This window comes from Pan troglodytes, chromosome 10, assembly GCF_028858775.2.
Source record: "Pan troglodytes isolate AG18354 chromosome 10, NHGRI_mPanTro3-v2.0_pri, whole genome shotgun sequence".
Lineage (NCBI taxonomy): Eukaryota > Metazoa > Chordata > Mammalia > Primates > Hominidae > Pan > Pan troglodytes.
In genome coordinates this window covers 62,087,048-62,110,998 of record NC_072408.2, presented here as the reverse complement: position 1 = coordinate 62,110,998, position 23,951 = coordinate 62,087,048, and the positions used below count along the sequence as shown (strand labels likewise).

General features: G+C 34.8%; 1 protein-coding gene across 3 annotated transcripts in view; it reads right to left on the bottom strand.

The window, feature by feature from the left end:
- Positions 1 to 11,118: 11,118 nt before the first annotated feature.
- The window catches only part of SYT10 (synaptotagmin 10), a 68,978-nt gene continuing 56,145 nt past the window's right edge, over positions 11,119 to 23,951 (bottom strand). Inside the window, exons 5-8 of one of the 3 annotated variants that reach the window (XR_673435.5) lie at positions 22,491 to 22,662; positions 19,977 to 20,106; positions 14,719 to 17,033; positions 11,119 to 11,796 (exon numbers count right to left, since the gene is read on the bottom strand). Coding sequence is in view for 1 of the 3 variants with exons in the window: in XM_528725.7 (XP_528725.3) it covers positions 16,962 to 17,033; positions 19,977 to 20,106; positions 22,491 to 22,662 (374 nt within the window). In the remaining 2 variants the exon portion in view is untranslated. Of the gene's footprint in view, positions 17,034 to 19,976; positions 20,107 to 22,490; positions 22,663 to 23,951 lie in introns of all 3 variants that reach the window. The other 2 variants (XR_673434.5, XM_528725.7) reach the window with 2 other exon arrangements.

The window sequence follows — 23,951 nt, the reverse complement described above, 5'->3', positions numbered from 1 at the left end:
CAAGATTTTTCTACTATATTTTGTAGTAAATTAGTATTTATTCAAACAATTTCTATTTCAGTAGTTTTATTTCATAGAGACAGTTTCTTTATATGATGACTTTTCTGTTATTAAAATCTTTGTTTTTTTATTCTTTTCTCATTTTGTTGAATTACTTCTTCAATTATCCTGCATTTAGCGTATGGGTATGCTATACTCTGAACACTTGCACATTTAAAAATATATTTTCTTATTCTTACAGTTGAATGCAAATTTAGCCTTGTGTAGAGTTCTTTTGTTATAACTGTTTTTTACAACACAATAACAACAAAAATAACATTGAAAAATTTCAGAATATATGACATTAAATACATTAGAAATTGATGTAATTAAGGACAGATTGCCAATTTCATGATAGAACTGTTACTAATAATTACAATTATATAATTACAATTAAAATGAAATTATATAATCACTTACAACAGGTTAAACAAATAGAACACACCTGAAATTAATAGCAGACTATATTTATTCAGGCAACCATGTTTATATTTAAGAAAGATAGGCCAGATGTGGTGGCTCAAGCCTGTGATCTCAGCATTTTGGGAGGCCAACTCTAGGGGATTGCCTAAGCCCAGGAGTTTGAGGCCAACCTGGGCAATATAGTAGGACCACATCTCTACAGTTTTTTTTTTTTTTAATTAGTAAGGCATGATGGCACCTGCCTGAAGTCCCAGCTACTTGCGAGGTTGAGGCAGAAGTGAGCTGTGATTGTGTCACTGCACTCCAGCCTGAGCAACAGAACAAGACTCTGTCTCAAAAGAAAAAGAGAAAGATAGTGTATTTTATTGTGAATACCCTCCATAAAAGGATAATTTTTTCAATGTATGAGTTGATAAGCCATTCCTACAAAATTGTGCAAATTCAAAATAGGATTATAAGGATTAGAATGCCATATGACACTGGTAATTATATCCTTGCTGGCTTATTTAGTAGTTTCTGATGGAAATATGGATGTACAAATAAATGACAGCTGTCAGTTCAGGTAAGACAGCTGAATATAAAAATTTATTTAAAAAGAGATTCTTAAATTTTATTGTTTTGAAAAGACAGCTGAAAACAGTATCAATAGTTTCTTAGAATGAGTCTTTAACAAATCAACATTCATTTGAAATAAAATCTGTGTTTATATTTAAGGCATTTACATAGGTTTGCATTTTAGTAGGGATGTAGAAAATACATGTTTCGGATTGAACAATGGTGAGGCTTCATAAGGAGTAAAATAATTCCAAAATGTTCCAGACTTTACATTTTTTTTTTTTTTTTTTTGAAACAGAGTTTCACTCCTGTTGCCCAGGCTGGAGTGCAATGGTGCAATCTCAGCTCACCGCAGCCTCTGCCTCCCGGATTCAAGCGATTCTCCTGCCTCAGCCTCTCAAATAGCTGGGATTACAAGCATGTGCCACCACGTCCGGCTAATTTTGTATTTTTAGTAGAGACAGGGTTTCTCCTTTTATATAACACTATGCATCTGAGATATGGCAGGCATTTTGTTTCCCAAAATATTTGTGAAAAAGGCAAATGTGTACCATGTAGGAAATGACACTGTTTGTTGAAAACATATCGAATTGTATATCATTGTATATTGTGGATTACATAAAACAATGTTGCAAAAATGAAGCTTGGCTGACTATTGGAATGGTTTGCTGAAATTGGCTTTCAGATTTGAATTTCATGTTTTCCTTGAAACTTCTATATCACATGTGAAGGGTTTGGAATTTTGCCATAAAAGTTCCAAAGTAAAAGTAATGTCATTCCCTTCTTTCTTTCCAAAAGTAGAAGCATTAAAGAGAAGCAAACACACTTAGGAGAGTAAGGAGAAGTTTTGCAAAATCAAAAACCAAAACCCAAACAACCCAAAAGGTAAACATAAAATTCTGATATTTCAAAGTTACAAGAATTATAAATAACAAAACAAAAATTTTAAAATTAAATATTTTGTGAGACTACTTATAAACAATGTTATGTAAAATAATAACACTCTTCCCAATCTCTACTCCACTGCCAGTCTTTATGTGTCAGCTTTTGACCAACAATATTTCTATCACCACTCTTTCTTTCCTTTCCCCATAGTTTATATCATTATAAAGAATGTAGTGGTAAATGAAAATGAACCAGGTAAATTTAAAAGGAAATATGAATATGGGGTAGATAGGAACAGTCAGGGAATTAACATGGATGCAGTTTGTCTTTATCTTGGGTGAGTGAGATTTTAGAGATCAATGCCTGTTCATTTTTGCATTTATCACTTTAAGTAGTAAAATTACATTTCTCTCTCTCTCCCTTTTTCTTTTTTTTGATGGAGTCTTGCTCTGTCACCAGGCTGGAGTGCAGTGGCGTGATCTCGGCTCACTGCAACCTCCGCCTCCTGGGTTCAAGCGATTCTCCTGCCTCAGCCTCCTGAGTAGCTAGGACTAGAGGTGCATGCCACCACGCCAGCTAATTTTTGTATTTTTAGTAGAGGCAGGGTTTCACCATATTGGCCAGGATGGTCTTGATCTCTTGACCTTGTGATCCGCCTGCCTCGGCCTCTCAAAGTGCTGGGATTACAGGAGTGAACTACCGCGCCCGGCCCATTTTTTCTCTTTTTAACAGAATTAATTAACTACATTTGATTCACTGATCTAGTTTTGTAAACTGAGATGTGATACATAAAATATAACAAGGTAGATGTTAATTATATTAAAAATGGACCTCAGTTTTATAGAATTGTGTTCATCATCATGTTTGGTTTGTAGACAAATTATTTTCATTTGTTAATATAAAGAAAGTCCTCTTTTTGCTGGGCACGGTGGCTCACGCCTGTAATCCCAGCACTTTGGGAGGCCGAGGCGGGCGGATCACGAGGTCAGGAGATCGAGACCATCCTGGCTAACACGGTGAAACCCCGTCTCTACTAAAAATACAAAAAAAAAAAAAAAAAAATTAGCCAGGCCTGGTGGTGGTGGGTGCCTGTAGTCCCAGCTACTCGGGAGGCTGAGTCAGGTGAATGGCATGAACCCGGGAGGCGGAGCTTGCAGTGAGCCAAGATCGTGCCACTGCACTCCAGCCTGGGCGACAGAGCAAGACTCCGTCTCACAAAAAAAAAAAAAAAAAAAAAGGAAGTCCTCTTTTATTTTATGTACGCAGATAAGAGTGTGTATGTATGTATTTGTTAATATAAAGAGCAACCATGAACTCAAACCTTAATAATTAACTATACTGTGGCACACGCCTGTAATCCCAGCTAATTGGGAGACTGAGGCATGAAGAATCGTTTAAACTTGGGAGGCGGAGGTTGCAGTGAGCCCATCGTGGCACTGCACTCCAGCCTGGGTGACAAAGTGAGAATCTGTCTCAAAATAATAATAATAAAAATCTAGACCATTCTAGTTATTTGTATGAATATATTTATTCATCTTCATTCTATCATTCCAGTTACCACCTCCAAATAAACTCTGTCCTTAATTTTATGTCTATCATTTTCTTGTTCTGTTTTTGATAACAGCATTATTCAAATATAATTTTTATAGCAAACAATTTACATATATATATAATTTGTGTTGTATTCACATGGTTATACAACTATCACCACAATCAATTTTAGAACATTTTTATCACCTCAAAAGTTAACGCTATATCCTTTGCAGTCATCCTCAATCTTCTCATCTACTGCAACCCCAGGCAACCACAAATTTACACCCTGTCTCAATGGATTTGCCTATTCTGTATAAGGTATTTCATATAAATACAATCCTAAAAATATGTTGACTTTTGTAATCAGTTTCTTTCACTTAGCATAGTATTTTCAAGCTTTGCATGTTGTGGCATGTCCCAGTATTTTATTCTAAATAACATATTCCATTGCATGAATATACCATATTTGAGTTATCCATTCATCAGTTGTTGGGCATTTAGATTATTTCCTTTTTTTTTGACTATTATCAACAATGAAGGTATGAACATTCATGTACACCAGGAGTCCCCAACCCCCAGGGAACAGACTGGTACCAATTCATGACCTATTAGGAGCGAGGGTGCACAGCAAGAGGTGAGTAGCAGGCAAATGAGCATTGCTGCCTGAGCTCCACCTCCTGTCAGATCAGTGGCAGCATTAGATTCTCATAGGAGCTCAAACCTTATTGTTAACTGCACATGTGAGGGATCTAGGTTTCATCCTCCTTATGAGAGTCTAATGCCTGATGATTTGAGGTGAAACGGTTTCATCCTAAAACCATTCCCATCCCAGTCTGTGGAAAAATTGTTTTCCACGAAACCAGTCCCTGGTGCCAAAAAGATTAGGGAATGCTGATGTACACTTTATTTGGTGGACATATGTTTTTATTTCTCGAAGTTATATATTTAGGAGTGGAATTGCTGGTCATATGTAACTTTATGTGTAACATTCCTACCAACAATTTGTGAGGTTTCGAATTTCCCCATATAGATGTCAATGCTTGTTATTATCTTTTTAATTATAGGCATTTTAGTGATTGTGAAGTAGCTACTCATTGTGGTTTTGATTTCCCTGGTGACTAATAATGATGAACATCTTTTTATGTGCTTATTAGTCTTTTGCATCTTTTTTGGAGAAATTTCTTTTCAGATCTCTTACCCATTTTAAAATTGGATTCTTTGTCTTTTTATTATTGAATTACAGAGGTTCTTTGTATATTGAGACACAAGTCTCTAATAAGATATGTGACTTATATATAATTTCTCCCATTTGGTGGGATGTCTTTTCACTTTCTTGATGGTGTCCTTTGAAGCACAAATGATTTTAATTTTAATGAAGTCCAATTTATCTATTATTTCTTTGGAATTATCGCCAAATTCAAGGTCATGAAGATTTACGCTTATGTATCCTTCTAAGAGTTTTATCATTTTAGTTTTTACATTTAGGTCTTTGATTCACTTTGAATGAATTATTGTTTATGGTGTGAGGTAGGGGTCCAACTTCATTTATTTGGATGTGAATATCTAATTATCCTAGCATCATTTGTTGAAAAGATTATTGTTACCCTATTTAATTGTTTGACGCCCATGTTAAAAAATGATTGACCATAAATGTGAAAGTTTTTTCCTGAATTCTCAATTTTCTTCCATTGATTTATATGCCTATTCTTGTTCTATTATCAGTCTTTATTCTCTTGCTCTTTCAAAGTAGTTTATGTGCAGTTTTTGTTTGCAGTGACACAATATTCTTTAGAGATTTAAAAAAAATTGTATAAAGGTATAACTATACATATTCTTTAGGGAGAGTGTTTTCAGTCAACATTTTCTAAGATTTATTAAGAGTTTAAATTAAGGCCAGGCATGGTGGCTCGTGCCTGTAATCCCAGCACTTTGAAAGGCTGAGGTGGGCGGATAACTTGAGGTCAAGAGTTTGAGACCAGCCTGGTGAACATGGAGAAACCCCATCTCTACTAAAAATACAAAAAATTAGCCAGGTGTGGTGGTGGACACCTATAATCCCAGGTACTCGGGAGGCTGAGGCAGGTGAATTGCTTGAACCCAGAAGGTGGAGGTTGTGGTGAGCCGGAATCGCACCACTGCACTCCAGCCTGGGTGACAGAGTGAGACTCTGTTTAAAAAAAAGAAAAAAGAAAAAAAAAGAGTTTAAATTAAGATTTATCCATGTTTTAGGTAGAAATAATTAAGTGATTCCACTATTGTTTAATATTTTGTTGTTGAATATACCACACTTTCTTTATCCATCACTCTTTTTATTGGCATGTGAGTCATTTCTTCTCTCCCCTCCTTGATTTTGTGCAGTTTTCCTATTAAAATTTGGTATGTATCTCCTAATCCAAATGGTTGAAGTTTTCTCTGGGTATAGACTTGGGAGTGGAATTGCTCCTTCCCATATATGTGAAAGTTTAATAGATACTTCTAAATTGTTTTCTTAATATCACTCTCCTAATAGAAATGTATTAGAAAGTCTATTGGTTTACCACCTTTTTGGAGTTAGTGTTGTGAGACTTTGTGACATTGTCAATTAATATTATATATTGTTCTCATTATAACCCTGATTTGCATTTCCTTGATTCTTAATAAGATGGAGTACTTCTTTATGTGTTTGCTGCCCATAAGCATTCCCTCCTCTGTTAAAACCTTTCATGTTTTTTGCTTACTTTATACTGGGTTACTTAAGCTCTTCTTACTGATTTGTAAGATTTGTTTACATAACATGCTATGGACTCTTTGTTAGTTATATGAGTTGTTAATATCTTATCCTCAATTTGTAGCTTGTTTTCATCCTTTTTTTGTTTTTAAATTTTTTTTAATTTTTAATTTTTTAGAGATGGGGGTCTCAATCTGTTGCCCAGGCTGGAGTGCAGTGGCATGATCATAGCTCTCTGCATCCTTCAACTGCTGGGCTCAAGCAATCCTCTCCTTAGCCTCCTGAGTAGCTGGGACTACAGGCCTAAGCCACCACATCTGGCTGCTTTTTTACTCTAAGTGTTTGTTTTGATGATGACAAGTTGTTTATTTAATGTAACAGTATTCATCGCCTTTTTCAATGTGGAACACATTTTGTGTCTTTAGAAACCATTTCCTCTTTCTAACTTATTTATACTTTACAATAGAATTTTGAAAAATTTAACTTGACATTTGAATGCCACTTGAAGTTGAATTTAGTATGTAGACTGAAAAGAGGATCATGTTTATATTTTTCCCATTTTTAAAACCTGCAGTTATTAAATAGTTCCATTGTTTTCTCACAGCTTAGTATATCCCCTCTGTTATATATCTAATTTCCATATCTATGTGGCATGTTTTTACTCTGTCAATTTGCCTAACTTCATACTGTACCACACTGTTTTGATGACTGTAGCTTCAGGATAAGACAATTTTTTTTTTCCTTAGGTGAAATCTCAACTCCTCTTCTTCATTTTCAGCAGAATGTCTGCTCATAGACCTTTGCTTTTCCATATGCATTTAAGAATCAGCTTGTTAGGTTCCATTAAAACAAAAACAAACAAACAGAAAAGTTGTTGCAGTTTTGATTAAAGTTGCTTTGAAACTCTGAGTTGTTTTGCAGTCCATTTGGAGGAAATTTAAATCTTTAATTTTGTGTGTTTCTATAATTGTCTTTGGTCAGTTCTAAGAAACTAGAAAGTTTTGGCCAGGTGTGCCTACTCCAAGGTCACAAAGATATCTTGCTTTTTCATCCAGAAGATTTATAGGCTTAAGATCCATTTAAGTGTGATGTAGATGAAGTTAATTTTTATGTATGATAAGAGGTAGGGATAAGAAAATCCATATTTTCTTATGGATTTCCAGTTGTTCCACTACCACTCTTTTTTCTTTTTAAGGTCATGTAGGGTTTTTGAGTAAAAGTATGGGATGCTCAGAGATGCATTTTCTGGAGATGGAGCTGTATAGTGGAGAGTGAGTGGCCTTTAAGAGAATCTAGAGATTTGTAAACCAATTAGCAAGATTTATAAAATGCAGAAAATAGGTTTCATGGACTGAGATATGGTAGTGGCAATGGGAGAGATTTTTTTTAATTGAGTATGATTAACAGGAGTCTATAGAACTTGAGCCTATTGACTAGGCTCCTTCTCTACTCTTCATTGCTTTTTTTTTTCTTTTTTTTCAGGTCAGGGTCAATTTGGCATTTATCCCCTTCTTAGTTACTTCATCTGCACAAACACCCATCTTATGGCTTTAAAAAATATCCCATCTATGGGTTCTTCCTATTAATGATGGGAATGAAGTCAGTACAAAAACTAGTACCAACTATAGTTTTGCAGAATATTTTACATATTACAAGATGGCACATACATTAAGTGGTAGGTCAGGCAGAAATAACTAATCTCAATTTATAGATGAGTAGATTAAGTGTTAATGAGGTTTATATAACTTTCATCTTAGTGATTGATCTAAAGAGGCAAATTACCTTTAAATCTTATTTTGTTTCATAGTTTGAAGGCAACTAAAAAGCAACAGGTCATAAAATGTGCATGTAGTTTGAGGGCCAAAGACCTAGATTTGAGGTCCAGCTCCATAGTCTACTACAAGACCTTGGGCTTTCATTTGATCTCTGTTAACCATGATTAGCTTATCTGTTAAATGGGTGTGATGAAATCCACATGCCTTGTGATAAGAATTAAGAAGCAGTATATGTGAAAGTATTTTAAAATTGTATCAGTATGAGTTGTTATATTTCATGCCTTGTAGAGAATAAAAACCCTGATTTAGGAATGATTTAGCCATATTTGCAAGGTTGTGCTCTGCCGTTAACTACAGGTGTATCCACTTAATCAATCTGAGCCTCAATTCCTCCATCTTTAAAATGTTCACAATAGGCCGGCGCAGTGGCTCACGCCTGTAATCCCAGCACTTTGGGAGGCCGAGGCGGGCAGATCACGAGGTCAGGAGATGGAGACCATCCTGGCTAACACTGTGAAACCCCGTCTCTACTGAAAATACAAAAAATTAGCCAGGCGTGGTGGCGGGCGCCTGTAGTCCCAGCTACACGGGAGGCTGAGGCAGGAGAATGGCGTGAACCCGGTAGGCAGAGTTTGCAGTGAGCCGAGATCACACCACTGCACTCCAGCCTAGGCGATAGAGCGAGACTCCGTCTCAAAAAAAAAAAAAAAATAGTCACAATAATACATCACAGACATTTTGTACACAGAGATTAGGAATATGAGAGGTAATGAGCACAGTGCTTGGTGCATAGCACGTATTCTGTATGTTTTAGGTGACCTGTCCAATAAAAAACAATTTCTCCTTTAATTCTCAACTCTAGCTTTCAATTTTAACTTCTGGGTGAGTTAACTTTGTACCTATTAGTGCTACTTATGCCTTGTTATTTACTAATTAGAGGTTGTTAGAGTTGTGTTCCTGGAAGCACCATTTACATAGACCACAGGCTGTTCTATTCCTCCTGGAGTTTGTGGCCTGTTTGTGCCTTGTGTTCTCGGTGTGATTTTTATCTATTAGCCCCTTCACTTTTTGGGTTGAGTTTCTGTTATTGACTCAGGTCTAGATTCCCATTTAAAGTAAGTTTTTTACTCATGTATGTTCTAAAATTAATAAAAAAATTACTTGCTCATAAAAATGCACACAACCTAATCAGACTCACTAAATGCATTCCTAGTGGGAATGAATTCATTTCTGTTCACATAATTTATACTCATAGTTGGAACTTGGATGATTTTTTTTCACTTGGAGAAATTTTTTTTTTAAATTCTAACTATAGCATGAAAATGGAAACTGCTTGTCAAGTGTCCTATTCGTGGTTTCTGTTTAGATTTTTGGTTTTATTCTCTGTGGACATTACCGGATACAACTTTACTCCCTTCTGTGTCACTGTACAAGTGGATAGAATCAAAACTATTCAAATTTAGCACAACAAGGGATTTTTAAGCAACAGCATAAATAATGGGTTATCCATGAAAAGGATTTTTTTCTGCTTCTTTCAGACACACTGGTGGGTGACAGTCGAAATCATCCTGGAAATTGCCAGGATAAGAACTTGTGCTTTTCAGGGGAAGATAATTTTGTTTAAACTTTGCTTTACATTTCGTCACACATATATTTCGATATGTACTTTTTACTTATACATATTGTATAAATGTCCTTTATAGATTATAACCTAATATTTTGACATCTGCTTTGAAGAATGATTAGTTTGAGATATGCGTATATGGAAAATTTATCTGCATTAAAAAACAAAATAAAAACCTCTAAAAATAAATAAGGAAGAAAATCCTAATGGAAGAATGGGAAAAGACTTAATGAAATCCAAATTGCCAGTCATTATGTAAAATATGACCAATCCCTCTAGAAAAAAAGGAAATAGAAATTAAAATTTTTTTCATGTTCAAATTGGCAGATTCAAATAATAATGGCAATTGTGGATGAGGGTACTTGGAAGCTCTCATATATTGTTAGTGGGAATATAAATTTTAAACCAGTGTGAATATGATCACTTCCTGGGGAGAAATTTGGGAATACTACTAAGAAAATTTTTAAAAGTGGCAACCTGGCTACTTTTTTAAAACAGCAACTTAGATTTCATTCAGGCTTTTCATACTGTTTGAATATAGGGATTTCAACAAGGCCAGACAGGTCAGGTCATTGAGTTTTTATCCTGCCTCATTCTGGGACGAGGCATATATATATATGTATTTTTTGTTTGTTTGTTTCTTTTTTTGAGATGGAGTTTCACTCTTTGCTCTTGTTGCCCAGGCTGGAGTACAGTGGTGCAATCTTGGCTCACTGCAACCTCTGCCTCCTGGGTTCAAGTGATTCTCCTGCCTCAGCCTCCCAAGTAGCTGGGAATACAGGCATCCACCACCATGCCTGGCTAATTTTTTGTAGTTTTAGTAGAGATGGGGTTTCACCATGTTGGCCAGGCTGGTCTTGAACTCCTGACCTCAGATGATCCACCTGCCTCAGCCTCCCAAAGTGCTGGGATTACAGGCATGAGCTACCACGCCTGGCCTTACATATATATATATAATTTTAAATAAACAATGACTGTAGGTACAGAACATCTGATTTGCAAACAGTTATGATTTTCTTTGAGTCAGTGCCTTGTTTACTGTCTAAAACTAGTAGCTATGCCTGTACTCTTGGTGAAAATATTTTGAAAATTGGAGGCAAAGCACAAGAAGACAAATGACCCAGCAAAATATCTGATACACCCCAACTGCTGAATCACCTGCTAAGGTATTTCTAGGGGCTTGGAATTTTTTTGGGGGGGTAAAACAAATTTAGCTAATGTGTGTCAATGGCATTTGCCGCTTTTAACACTTGACTCATGCTTGTTTCATTGCTTCTTGTGGAAATAATCAAAAAATTTAAAGAATAATTTTGTGATAAAAATGGAATATATTACAGAAGACCTTTAACATATATTCAGTGCCTGAATTATTGGATTATTGATAAATATGTCATTCTGCACTACTAATGAGTGCCACAAATAATGTCTATTAAAGAAAACCTTAATAATATAAAGGTCACAAAATTAAATCTGGAAAAGATATTTTCTATAAACACAGACAAAAATAATTTATAATCACTTTATTTCTTTTTCAAAGTACATATGAAACAGAGTAAAATTATATTTCAAATGCTTTCCATTTTCTTTTACAAAAGTAATCATAAACTGTATACTTCATAACAGCTTTGAGGTTTAATTGTTACATAATTCATCTGAACCTGACAATATAGTCACACATTCTAAAGAAGACATTGTAAAAATACTGCATTGTGTAACATCTTTTAAAGGTGGTTGCAAAAACATTTGTTCTAAGTAATACAATTATATGCTGTCAAGTTTCACAAATGACTGTTTACCATGTACAAAAGCCAGAAACACGAATTTCAAAAGATTTTAAAATTTCTGTTCTATAATATGGAAATCAAAGATATTGATTTGAACAATGGCCAAGTATTAAATCACAAAATTCAGCTGAAGTCACCTTATGAACAAAGACTAAAGGTACAAACAAATCAGATATAATGGATCCAAATAATTTGATGTCGTATGTGAAATGATGAATTTTAGTGGTTCCTGGCAGTTTAGAATAATTGGCAACATCTTGGACTATTCGTTAGTGGACTCATCACATTTACAATGTGAGGCAGTTGTTTTCGACTTTGACTTCTTTTTCCTGAAATAAAGGTTTTGCTTCATTGTCCATAATTTCTCCATATTTTGCAGGTGAATCCAATCACTTCTTTCCATTGGAAAGGTCAATAACAAGTTAATGTGAATGGCACCACTTGGGCTGGACTTTTTGTCTATAAAACAAACTATAAATGCAAATATTTTGTATATTAGAGTTGGTCTACCTGCTTCTTATTTATACAGTGATAAAATTTATGAAGCTATTCACACTGGAGATTACTATGTTCTTTAAGTGGAAAGCTTCAAGGGTATTTTAAAAGAAAAACAAAAATTATAATGAAACTCACAAAATGATCTATATAAATATAAATAGAACAGATCATGCAATTTTTGTACAGAATAATTTAATGACCAGTTTGTACATAACCTAGGGATTATAGGTTGTTTTGGGTCCACCAACTTTATTCCATGGAAAAATCATAGCCGAATATAATTCATATATTGATGCTCAGATTAGGACAATTTAAAAAAAAACAATTTTGAAAGAGATGATGAAATAAACATCTGAAATGCATTAACCTTCCAACATTGAGATTGATTTCTCTTAACACTTTTGGCTTATATCTATAATATTCATTAATATCTAATAAATTATTTTTGAGGGAACAAAAACCTGAAATTGAATAACTGAAATCCACCACACTGTGCAGTAAATAAGGGGATCTGTATACATATAACAGATTACTCTTACAGCAAAATTTCAGGAGAAAGTGGCTTATTTTTACCCTATGCCTGACAAGATCAGGCATAACTTTGCTCTTTGGAGAGGGCTCTCATGGTACAGGTGAGTTTAGAAGAAATTATTGTCAGTTTGAGATAAAAATATTTCCATACAAATGTATCTATCAATAGCAAGTCATTTCTAGTGTCTCAGCATAGAATCATCGTAATAATTCCTCCTGGCAGGTATATGTTTAAATCATTTCAGGCATGAAAAAGGCTACCCTTTCTCTTAAAAGTTGTCTACTTATTTTTCAATCACCACTTCTAGTATTCAAAATGTTTGCATTCAGTAAACTGTTAAGTCACACTTCCACTTCAGCCTTTAATTTAGTGCTTGATTTTTCTAAGTCTCTGTAGCATGATGTTGTTGTGCCACCAAATCATACCCTGCTTTCTTATGATGAACAGGATGAAAGTGAAAATAACCTTTTACTTTGATGAGAAGACACTTGAACTGAGTATTAATTAACTGCCACTGTTCAAATACACATCTTTTTGGTTAACTGTTAATGGTAGATGACAACTAATTACTAATACATCTTTTATTAAATTACCGTTCACTTTAATTAACAGAATATTGAGTAATAAAACATAAAATTCTTACCTAAAAGGGTGTCACTGAATAATGTATTGGAAACAACATTTAGTTTAATTAGCTGTTTCTCATATAAAATATAAACTCATTCTTTTCTTCGAAATAATGGGTCTTTACAGCAGGTTCAGATGAATCATATCCTGAGCCATGTCACTGAGTTAACGATTAAATCCTCTGTCATAGGTTTTTTGGGAACAATATTAAATCATATACATTTCTCTAAAAGTTAAAACACACGTCTTTTGATTTTGCATCTCAATATCATATTTCCATATGCTTTAACTTCTTTGCTCAACTGTCATTTAATTATTTTACTTTCATTCTTTGAATCATTTCTCATTGACACCAACACATTTTTAGCCTAAAGTTTATAAAAATTTAGATCAAGTAGTGTACCTCAAAACAACTAGAGTAGCTTCAAGAACAAGTGAAGAAAAGTCTGCATTTTCTTTTTATTTAGTAGAGGTCAAATGATGTTCTCAAATCCTTAACAACTCCAGGTGTTTTTATTATCAGGCAATTAAATTACCTGGTAAGTATTACAACTAAGGTGGCAAAAAAAATCAGGCTAAATTCTATAAAAATATACGTTCTTAAATAATTTCAAGTACTCTTTTTGAGGAGGTAAAGAAATTACCGCACGTTCAATGTTAAGATTTAGTGTTCCTTTATTTGTAATAGTCTTTGGCTCTTTTGGTAACTGATCCTCGAATAAGTTACATATGTTTTTATGGATGGTAAAAGTTGACCACAGGTTTGGAAGTTTGGCTTTTTCAATTTTCCAGTAATTAATCTTTAAATGAATTCTTTAGGAGATTGATAGCTCTTTATTGAGTTGCAAAATTTTAAAATAATAAACATTAGAGGAGAATAAACACAGTTGGGAATGTCAATTAAATATCACCACCAAATAGGTTCAAATATATTTGCTTTTATTTATCAAAAACCTGAGTCAGTATTGATCAGTTGTGATCTCCCTGCAGTAACTACAACGTGCACACACTTCCCAAAACTGCATAAGAAAGTGAGTGCTTGGCTCTGCTTTCCTGTCTTTATTCCCCTAGCACTAGTCCTCATGATATTTGTTGCTGAACTGTGAATATATTCAATAGGGAAATTTTTACATGTTAAATGAAGTATCAGAAACACAGGGTTGGCCTGACAAAAACAATTGTTGGGAAAAATATTATTCGGAAACCAGTGTGAAAAAAACAATGTTCTGAGTTTTATGAAAAGATATACTCCACAAACATGAGTGTTCTTTTCATATTCAATTCCCTCATCGCCCGATTGCCTGGTTAATCGGTTAAAAACAACAACAAATCCCTCCCCTAAAACTAAAAAGAATATCAATGTTATAATGCTAATGAATCAACCCTTACTCTTTTTTTTCCTAGACTGATATTTGGTAAGTCCCTGAAGAAGTCCCTGAAATTAGATGTTCATTATATACCTGAACTGCAACTTCATAATGTGTCAGTACTGTCATTAAAATGTGATGTCCCACACAAATGAGAGGGGATTTGTAATATCAAACCTTATTTTAAATACTGAAACTGAAAATATTTCATCTTCAATTACAAGCAGAAAGATGGTAAGTTATGTGTATATGAATGTGTGGGCTGTGTAGAGTGAGGCTGTGTTGTATTAAAAGTGTTAGGATTACATTTTAATAATATGAACTGTCATTTTTAACAATCATGCCTTATTAATCTGAGCAGAAACCTACCTCCTGAATTACATGAAAGATGAGTTGTGGTGAATTTCCTCTCGCTGATCTCTTTCTCAGGATTAACACATATCCTTGCATGATGAGTTTATTCTAACTTCAAGGAAACATTTAAAAAATTCTTTTAAAACTTATTTTAATCTACAATTCCCATATTAGAGTCTTCTGATTGGCCAATGGTTCACATTTTTTCATCACAAGCATTGGCTTTTTCTCCTTAGGGAGTAAAGAAAAGAGAGTTTCTAAGAATCAACAAAAAGTCCTTAAAATGTGTTTTTGGGTGAAAATAATTATACTCACTTAGGAAACGTAATTGCTAATTTACTTTAAGCTGCAGTTATATCTACTAATAAAACAATTGTCTCCAAAAATGTCATTCTATTAATAGTATAACTTTTTGTCTTCCTATTTGAAAAGTTTTATTTCCCAATAAAACAAATAATTTCAAAATGCAAGTGTCATCTTTCATTTTACCTATAGCAAATAATTCTTTTAGGCTCGACAAGGTAGCCAAATGTTTCCAAACAGCTTTCTTCTATTATTTTCAATGAGAAAATGTTAGCTAGGAGTACCTGTTTTCCTTAGGGTGGTATAAGCATTTTTGAAAAATCTGAGGCAGAACTGTGTTTGCCTTTAAAATGGTAATGTGCAAAATATTTACCTCTTAGTTAACAGTAATGCCATCACTATAAGAGATGTCAACAAAATTTCAAGGCTTTTAAAACTTTTTTTTAATATTTAGAAATAATGGGATTTTACAAAAATAAAAATTTCATAACCGCTGATAAAATTTTCTCATCCAGGTAAATATGTTTTTATTTTCTTGCCTCTTTTTTAAAAAAAACCACCAATTTTGAAATAAGCTTGAAATATATACTATCTATACCACACATCTTAAAAGTAAGGTTGGGGTAATTCAGTATAGATACCTTCCAACAGGGCCTGAAAATGGGACAAAATATGTTGACCTGACTTAAAAGAAAGTTCTGTCTTGTAAAAACACTTGCATAGTTTTTACATGTAGTGGCCTGAACCTTGATCCTTATGAAGGCAAATGCCTTTCATGCAAGGACTGGAGGCCTGGGCCTTTAGAATTAATTTGTTTATTATTATTAAGCATTGAAGTTGTATTATTAATATTTATAGTATATTTCTATATGTTGCTGAAAATAAATCATCCTTTCTTTAAGAAAATACTGAATTCCAATGATGAGCTTCTGACTGGGTTTAAGAGTAACCATTACTGTGTACAATCTAAACGGTGATGAACACAGACAGTGTTGTTGTTCCTTTGGTGTCTGTTAGTATGGTCTATCAGAAATACAGGATCTATATGATAGCTTCAAGTCACAAAAAATACACGTCACAAAAAAATACATGTCACAGTACTTGAGAACCTTACAAACACTTAAAAAATTAACTTCTGATTCTGTTCACTTAGAAATACTAATGCTACATTTGAGATGAAGATTATTAGAATTTTAAAAATATCAGTTGAACAGTGCAACAGATATTTGAGCTAACGTTACAGTAAAACAGTGTAAAATGGTAGCCACAATGGCTCAGCCTCCGTTTTTCAGCCAATAAGTATTACTTCTTAAATTTATATTCAAAATGATTCTTTAAATTTACAGCTTTGTCTGTGTATTTTAAAGAACAAGCTTGAGAGACAAGTTTTGAGTTTAGCAGAGCCAAACCTCACCAAGAAAGTAATTTTCTGAGAATGAAAGAAAAGTATTATCAGATAAGTAACATTAATTTGATTGCGCAAGGATTTAATGTTGTGTAAGTTAAGTTCAAAATCTCCTTTTAAGTTTATACAGAACCACGTGCACAACTAGAAATGAACACAGTATAACAAAATCAAACCCATACATATATGACATGTGCTACTTTATACAATAGCAGCATAAACTATATTTAATTTTAGGTAAGTATGAACTGTTTAAAAAAACATTTCATATGCAAAGAATTACAACATAGTAAAACACTCTTTGTGCTAACAGGCATTTGATACAAAGGATAAAATGCCTTATGCAACTAAGGACTATATGTATTCAAGTAAAATGTATTGGTGTTCAAAGTTAAAAAATCAACAATAAAAGCAAATAAAAAAGTGCACATCAAGTTTGTTCATTAGTACGGATATATTTTAAATGAGGAAACCAAACCTTCCACTTTTTTTCTGATTCAATGAGCACGTGATCCTAGATGCTTAATATCATGGTCTCATTTTGGAGGCATTATGGTGTGGAAGGTGGTTTAGGAGAAGGGCAGGATCCTTGACTATCAAAACTGGTCGCCCGGCCAGGTAACTGAAAGACAAAAATTTCATAATGTATGATCTAGTACAGAAATAGAACACAGTGGTTAGTTGTTGCTCCCTTTTAATAGTGAATATTCAACCATAATATGCGAATCTCTGAAGAAAGGAAATACATAACTCCCTTTGCCCTTCAGAACTTACCTTCTCTGCTACAATGAAGGGACATGGATGTCTCATAGAATGTAGGCAGAGCATGGTACACAGATGTACATGGAGCAGCCCTGGGTAAACAACATATTTATGACTGCAGAATAATTTCAAATTTTACAACAGGGTTTTAGCTCTTTTCTATAAAAAATAAATGGTTTACTTTAGTAAACCATTCATCTCGGCTCACTGCAACCTCTGCCTCCTGGGTTTAAGCGATTCTCTTGCCTCAGCCTCCCGAGTAGCTTGGATTACAGGCGCCTGCCACCACGCCCGGCTAATTTTTGTATTTTTAGTAGAGATCGGGTTTCACCATGTTGGCCAGGCTGGTTTACTTTAGTGAGGGGCGATTTCTAGGAAAGAGCAGTAAGAGGTTCTAAACACAAGAGACTGCATTCCACTTGCTTTAAGGCAGGAGGTGATCATGGAGGCAGTTAATGAGATGAGAACTGCGTTTGGCAGATGGGATCCCCAAGTGACAGAGATACTTTCTCACAATCCTTAAATGCCTGTATGTATTTAAAAAGTTTAATTACAACAAAACAAATGATTATCTAGATAAATGGAACCTGATTTTCTTTTTCTTTTCTTTTCTTTTTTTTTTTTTTTTGAGATGGAGTCTCACTGTTGTTGCCCAGGCTGGAGTGTAGTGGTGAGATCTCAGCTCACTGCAACCTCCGCCTCCTGGGTTTAAGCAATTCTCCTGCCTCAGCCTCCCAAGTAGCTTGGATTACAGGCGCCTGCCACCAAGCCCGGCTAATTTTTGTATTTTTAGTAGAGACGGGGTTTCACCATGTTGGCCAGGCTGGTCTTGAACTCCTGACCTCAAGTGATCCACCCGCCTCAGCCTCCCAAAGTGCTGGGATTACAGGCGTGAGCCACCGCACCCGGTGGAGGAACCCGATTTTCTACATGATACTTTAGTCTTTGTTGTACCAATGGACACAACTCTCAAATAACTGTTCCCTTCTCATATTTATGCTTTCTGTGACAATAACATATATAATTATATACTTATTTTTCCTATAATGCACAATCCAGCTAGTTCTTAGGTCCCTAGTCCGTATATTCTGTTTGACTAGCGAATGTAGGAGCAGGGGTTAAAAGGAGCTATTTTGCTGGAGAATGTACATTTACACAATCTTGTTCTCAATAACTATCTGGGATCTTTTTCTGATGACTATATTGTAGCTTATCTTCCTGTATATTCAGTTATGACAAAAAAGTGTCTACACATTCTCAAACACAAACATGTGCCTATTACACAATTCCCCTTCATCAGAGAAATGTAAAGCTGCTTACTAAGCACTAATAAATAATTAATATGCCTTGGGTCATAAAGCACCTTTCTCTCATTCCTTGAGAGTTCTTGCTCACATTATCTCACTTCTCCCTGCATCATCCCTGTGAAGCCGGTAGAGGCATGCAGTTCTATTTTTGTTAAATATGGAGAAGTGTAGTTGGAGACGGAGTGAACAGGCTGCTCAGAAGTAGACAGCCAGAGAAACAAAATTAGAATCCACCTCTCCATTCAGAGTGAGTTCCTGCCCAACATGGCTTTACTCTCCTTTTTAGATTTTTAGAATTAATGTTCACTTTTCATACTTAAGAAAAGATCAGAACCAGGAAAAGAATACTAATTATACAATAAGCAGTAAAGTGTACTTTAGACAACATCCACTGTTAAAACAAATAATAACTTTCCAAGCCGTGAGCTACTCAGAGAATACACGTCTATACTTATAAAGTTCTAGGGGAAAACACCAAGTGACTGGGTATCTGTGTGTGTGTGTGTGTGTGTGTGTGTGTGTGTGTGTTTGTAGATGCATTTGTGTGTGTGTGTCTGTCTTTTATGATTTATACTAAATTATGAAGTCAGATAAAGACGACGCATTCACATATAAACAGATATTGACGATGACAGTTCACCTGTGTGAGCATGCAATGCTCATTTGGTGTTCATCCTATTTCCCTTAACATGTCCTGAGTAACAAAGCCAAGGTCACTTTTTTTGTGACTAAACTGAGATTAGAACCTCGTCCCACTGATATTTAGTCAATGGGATACTGCACAGCCTCTCCCATTCAATCCAGTCCCTAGTGCCAGAACAAGAAGCACTAAGCACTTAATATTCACCATTTCTTTAGTTTTACTCTGAGTTTACCACTATTTCAGAGTCATAGCAGAAACACAGAGGGTAAAGTAACTTGCCCGAGGTTTCACAATAAGCAGTCACACAGCAGAGCCAGGCCTTGAACTCGACTAAACTGACACCTCAATATTTTAAAAACCTGTGGGCAGTTTTACTTCCTGACCAGAGCTGAGGGAGACATATCTTTCCCCTTACGCAGAAAAGTTATATTAGGTGACAGCACCTTTATTTAGGGATTGTGGAACACTTTAGGTAAGGTGGCTGTTTTTTACGGAAGAGAAGGACAAAAATGCAGTTTCCAGTTAGTAATAAACTTATTAGATTGCTCCAGCACTCACTGATGTAAGTTTTCAGGCTATGCAAAAAAAAAAAAAAAAAAAAGAGACTTGCAAATGGCTTACTGTCCAAAAGAATATGAAGCCCAGAAAATGTACTGTTTTTTAAAATCCAGGAAGGCACACAGAACTTTGAATATTAAATGTTAGAGAATGTGGGACAAAAGCAAGAACAATCTTTTCTATTTTTTTTTAACAAGGGTGAATACATAAAATATCAGATAAAGGTTAGCAAATAAATAATATTTAAGCAAAAGAGACAACAAAAAGAGCAGACGTAAGGAACTCACAAGCTTACCTCCAGCAATGGGTGCCAGTGTGTTATTGGTTTTCGATGATAGGCCAGCATTTCATTCCAGTGGTCTCGCCCAAGACCCTCAGCGTCCAGTCCTGTTCTGCACACTCCTATGACCTCATTGTGTCCTACCCTATGATTTGTGGGATATTATATTTTCATTTCCAACATTCAAAGATAAAGGGGGTTTCACAAATCTTAGTAGAATTTTAAAAATATGATTAAAACATTAGATTCTGTAATTTTGCAGATTATGCTACTTCAGACCGAATGAAATCTCTTAAGTAAATCAACATTTACTAAACAGTATCAACATTCAAAAAATGAATGTGTATAAGAGGCACACACAAACCATTTCAGTGCTTTGTAGTTTAAGCACATTTCATCATAATAAAAATGGCATGAATGAGAAATACCAGTAGGTCTTTACCTATATGATGAGTGTCTTTCTTGGAAGCAGTCTTATTTGATACAAGTGATGTAAAACAAATCTTGTTCTTTCCACAAAGCTTAATGTTTTATAACGATGTTTAGATTTCTCACCAAGAAATACAGTACCAATTTTCTTTAATTGACTCTAAATGATACCTCAGTGTGTTACCACTTGTATTACAATTAAATAGGGCAGGATTATGTTCAGTTGCATGGCATGTGATTTATTTTTGCATAACAGAAAACATAGTGGACAGCATTTGTATATTCTATTCAGGTCCTGCTTTCATAGCAATGAATCAAGATGATAATAATAACAGTTAATATTTTTGAGAGCTTATTATGTGCCAGTGTTCTAGGTAGTTTAAATGTACTGACCCAATTAATTCTCCCACCATGACCATGAATATCATTATTATCATTCTCTCATTTTATGAATAAACTAAATGCCCAGAAGATTAGGAGCTGGCCTGACTTTACACACTTAGTAAGAGGCAGAGACAGGAGCTGAATCAAAGGAGTTGTTGGCTCAAGAGCACTTGTGGTTAAGTTGCTTCTCAAGAATGGAATGTCATTGAAAGGAGTTTCAATTTTGACAGACATCTCCAAAGATACTTTTGAGATGATTTTAGAACAATTTCATTACTTTTTTTCCATCATTGATGTAGATATGTATATGTAGTATTATTTTCTTTAATATGAAATTTCCCAAACAAGCATGTTTTTAGGTACAAAAATTTTGTCTTCCTGTGTATATCTTGTTAGCATCCATTTCCCTAAAATTGCCCGAGTGACAAATGCTCAGTTGTATCTACCTACACTTATTGCTGTGAGAAATCAATAGGGGTAATTGGCAAAGCAGAATAGGGCCCCTGATGAAAACATCTGCAACTTTTTTAGTTTGAAATTTCAATGGATTCAAGAGTTCGCTCTCTCTTTCTAAATAGTAGTCACAAGTTAAAATTTTTTAAAAATTATAAATTCATTTCTAGTAGACAGTGCTTGCAAATGTTATTTTTCAGTGTTTTCTCCCCCTAGCTCTAAGCCAGAGGAGAGCACATTAATATCTCTCAGTTACAGGGTCCTGGTGATGATACTATAAAATGGACACTTAGCGTGTGTTTGTGCGTTTTAGAACAAAATAAATATACTAAGGTACTGTTTATGTGCTGATAATTTTGTAGGTTAAAAACACAAGTATTCATTTCCAAAGATTTTATAAATATAAAGGGCAAAATAATAAGAGAAAGTATATAGTAAGGCCCAAATAAGAGACATAAACCACTGATGGGACAAGAGTTCAGAGGAAGAAGAGGATTGGTCAGCAAAGCAAGACTTACAGAGGTGCTGACATAAGCCAGGCTGTGGGGTGTTGGTGGGACATGATACACAAAGCTGGAGGACAGTCCAGGCAACGGGGAGAGTGGGAGGGCAAAGGTAAGAGCTGCAGTGGGAAGGATCTTCAGAGCTGCATAGGGGAGGTTGCAATGTTTTCATGAAAGCAGGAGTGACTCAAAGAGTGTGATCTGGAAGAACTATCCATAAAGCAATGCTTTAAGATTGATGTGAAGGCATCAAAGCTGTATCCTTATGACTACTTATTCACTTTCCACTCTTACTCCTCGTTGTTCACAGTTCTATATGATGCTTAAGTTTTACAAATGGGAAAAGTGATTCTCAAAGTGACTATGTAACATGTCCTCTCATGCAGCTAGTTAATGATAGAACTCGGGTAAGCATCATGATATTCATATTCCAGCCTAGTTGGTAAAACAAATTCTGTTGATTATAATCTCTGTTGTTACTATAAAAAGACTCCACAATAGTGCTTTCTTGAATATGTTCTATACTACTTCTGGACCCATTCTTTCACCAGTCCCCGGTGAATTTTAATTTAAAGATGACTTCTTTTGGAAATGAAAATCCAGAACTATAACACAGAAAACAATGAATTTTCAAGGAATCATTATTCCCTCCTCCAATTTAAATTAAAACTGTTGTGGCAGTAAATGACCTGAAAAGCTAAGTTTGGCCTGCGCATGACTAGACATGGCTGCTCTTCAGTGAGAAGAGAGATACACATACCTATCGTAATCCATGACCGCAATGGAGAGGCTGACCTGGTCCACGTTCTCTGGAGGGATGTCAAAAATAATGGCCTCATTGTACACAGGGTTTAGAGTGTTTTTCTTTGTAGTTGTTTTCCTCTTTTTTAATCTTCGACCTTCACACATCAGGGACACTTTGACATAAGGATCTAGGAATAAGAAGATAACTTTATTAAAATAAAAGTAATAGTACAAAGCATAAATAAAACTGCAGTTTATTTTTACTAAATAAGACCTATAGTACTAAGGCCTATATTAAGACCTTTAGTATTACCAATTTTAAATTTGTCTCCAAAAAAAAGAGTAATTGTAGTCAGGTTAGTTTCTTTCAAAATGGTCTAGAGTAAGAAGATCAAAACTTGTGAAAGACTTAGCAACTCTGTACCTAGACAGATAGAGATGATCACAATAAGCAGAAATTAGAAAGCAAAAGCTATACTTGGAATTTTCTTCAATTACTGGAAAAGGACCTAAAATTAAAAATATCATTTGCTTGATAAGGAACTTGGATGGAAAAAAATGATACTTACAAGTGATTTATTGCATGCACAACAGTAAATGATAAAAGGGGGGATATTTGGTTTAAAGATGGCCACACAAAAAGAAGCCTCCTGATATGACATTGTCTACATCATGCCAATTACGGGGGAAAAATTTAGTTGGGCTACATTTTTACAGGCCAAGGGGATCAGATAATTGTTGACAAGTTCTGCTACAGCTGACTTGACATCTATCCTATTACCCTTACCATCTTAAATTGTAAAACTGCTATAGTATTATAGAACATTATACGATGGTTATACAAAATTTCCAACAAGCCTTACTTTTGCACCTTTTATTCAAAGCAGGCACGGTTTTGGGAGGTGATACTGACATTGGGTTGAGTACACTAGATAGTTAAACAATCAGTGTTTGCTATCAATTTTTTTTCATTCTGACCATCCTCTAACTGTAGCACCAATATTTCTTTTTTCCTATTTCCATAGTAATACATTTTATTTCCATAGAATAAACCAAAATGATGGCAATATTAATTTATTTGAGCATGTGAATACTTCTTAGACTCTTGAAATATGTATCTGTGTATTTCCAAAGTATTCCCATCAAGAAGCAAGGTATTCGTGGCTGGAAATAGGGTATGTAGAGGAAAACAAGATAACAGGGTCATGTTAATGTCTGTTTCTTATTTATTTTTAAATTTTTAAATAATATGAAGTATGTCCTAAGGAGAAGCTCATTTCTGTGATACAGCTTTGTGTTTGAGCCCACAGGCCTAGGCCTTCTAATGAACAGTGAGAATGAGAGGCATAGATTACCCTTTGTAACTCCCGTCACGTCTCTGACTACATTTCTCTGCTTGTGACAAGGATAATTTACTGGCTCTTTGGTTGATTCACAACCCTGTTGTGAGGATTAATGAGGAGGTGCTCTCAAAGCA